Genomic DNA, 2,183 nt, shown 5'->3' on the forward strand with positions numbered 1-2,183 from the left:
AGAGAAGGGATGACAGTGAGAGTGGATTGAGAGAAGGGATGACAGTGAGAGTGGATTGAGAGAAGGGATGACAGTGAGAGTGGATTGAGAGAAGGGATGACAGTGGGAGTGGATTGAGAGAAAAGCAGGTTTAAACATCGGAGGAATGAGAGAATGGCTAAAGAGATGGAAAGAGAGATGGGCGTATATATTATGATAGATGGAGGAATGCATGTCTACAGCGACACACATACACACATAGATACATACGCACACGTACACACATACACGCACAAACTCCACGAATACTCACCCACCCATACACACACTCACGCACACACACATACAAAGATACACACGCATATACACACACAAATATACACACACACACGCACACACATACAGACCCCACCTGTACTCACCCACACACACTCATACACACACACACACACACACACACACACACACACACAAACCCTACCAGTACTCATCCCCACACACACACCCACACACCAGTCAGTACTCACCCATCACTCAGTAGCACTTGCTCCACGTCACCTCCGTACTCAGAGAAAGCCTTTTTGACCTGCAGGAGAGAGGAAAACATGAATCCATCTTTAAATCAATCAATCAATCAATATACATTTATTTCAAATAAAATGTATTAATCCTTGTGTGAAAATTGAGTTACAAGGGCAATCACACACAACTGAAGACCTTAGAACAAGAGTGTGCCTACGTCCAGAATTGCAACAACCAAAAATGAAGTTCTCGCTATCTATAAATAGAGGATACTTTCCCTCATCTATTGATAGAAACTAGTGCATATGGCATGGCACTCAGTGAGAAAAATGGTTTGGGGGGGGGGGGGAGAAAGGGGAAGGGGTGGACTGCAGTGAATCCCAATGCAAATTATTATATATTCTAGACCTAAGTCCATGTGTTTGGCTGGCTTTCTGTGTTCAGCTAAAATTAGAAACAGTCTTGTTCTCAGGTCTTCAATTAAGCACCACAACCGAATAATATTAGAATTTTACAGGACAAGTTTACAAACATATGTGAGGCAGCGTGGTGGAATCAGGCTCTCGTCAATTTTTGGGCATGCAGAGTTATTGGTATCATCTTAAAGCTTGTTCGCGTGTCTTTATTTGGATAAAAAAATATCCATTAATCTTAAATACAAGGCGAGCTATTTGCGAATGAAGGAGGTGAGGGGTATCTTGTTTTCAGAGGGAAAATTAGTGAGAAAATGGCCGGCATATATTTGTTTTTTCCTTAGCTTAAGAGTCCGTGCTAGCTGAAAATTTACATTTTAATCAACTTTATTCAGAAAAATCCGCACCGAAATGAGTTCTTTAATGGGCATGAAAGGTGTTCAGCCCAAAAACGAAAATTTGATAAAAATTCAGAAAAATGCGGAAAAATGCAAGTTTCTTCACTTTGATTATTTTGACGAGAGCCTGATTCCACCACGCTGCCTCACCTATCATTGCTGTTCGCCACAGTAAAGTCCCCTATTTTGTTTTGTTTTCCCTTGTTTTTGCTGTTTTGTAGCTAGTGTTGTCAGGTCTCGCCCACAGACTGCATGCAGACTCCTATTTGATGATTTTGCTGTTTTGTAGCTAGTGTTGTCAGGTCTCGCCCACAGACTGCATGCAGACTCCTATTTGATGATTTTGCTGTTTTGTAGCTAATGTTACCGTGTCTCGCCTAAAGACTGCAGCGCCCTATTTGCTGTTTTTGCTGTTGTATAGTTCACGTATTCGTGTTTTGCTCAAAGACACACCCCAGTGATCATCCATTGAACCCCTGTGTCACTGACACTTTGCTGTTGCAAAGAGAGCAAGCAGTCTTAAATAACTTTACTGCAGCTGCTATTTTTTCTGTTGTTGTTGCTGATGTTGTTGTTGTTGTTGATGTTGTTGTTGTGGCTGTTGTTATTGTTGCTGTAGTTGTTGTTGTTGATGTTGCTTTAGTGTGCATATTGTTGTCGTTGTGTTTGTTGTTTTTGTTGTTGTTACTTTGTTATTGTTGTTGTTGTTGTTTGTATATTGCGACCATGATGAAAATGATCATAAGGATTAAGTAGTTCAACTGTAGTAGCAGTAGTAACACCAACAACTATCATCATCGTCATCACCACCACAATCATCACTACCACAATCATCACCACCACAATCACCACCACAATCCCCACAACCACC

At 41.2% G+C, this 2,183-nt stretch overlaps 1 protein-coding gene across 1 annotated transcript in view; it reads right to left on the bottom strand.

Annotated features, from left to right (window-relative positions):
- Positions 1–2,183, bottom strand: part of LOC101857554 — a gene marked incomplete at its 3' end in the record, with an annotated part of 64,794 nt that overhangs the window by 58,672 nt on the left and 3,939 nt on the right. Inside the window, 1 exon segment of the mRNA XM_013080574.1 lies at positions 507–565. Within this exon segment, the coding sequence (XP_012936028.1) occupies positions 507–565 (59 nt within the window).

This window comes from Aplysia californica, unplaced genomic scaffold (genome assembly GCF_000002075.1).
Source record: "Aplysia californica isolate F4 #8 unplaced genomic scaffold, AplCal3.0 scaffold00091, whole genome shotgun sequence".
Lineage (NCBI taxonomy): Eukaryota > Metazoa > Mollusca > Gastropoda > Aplysiida > Aplysiidae > Aplysia > Aplysia californica.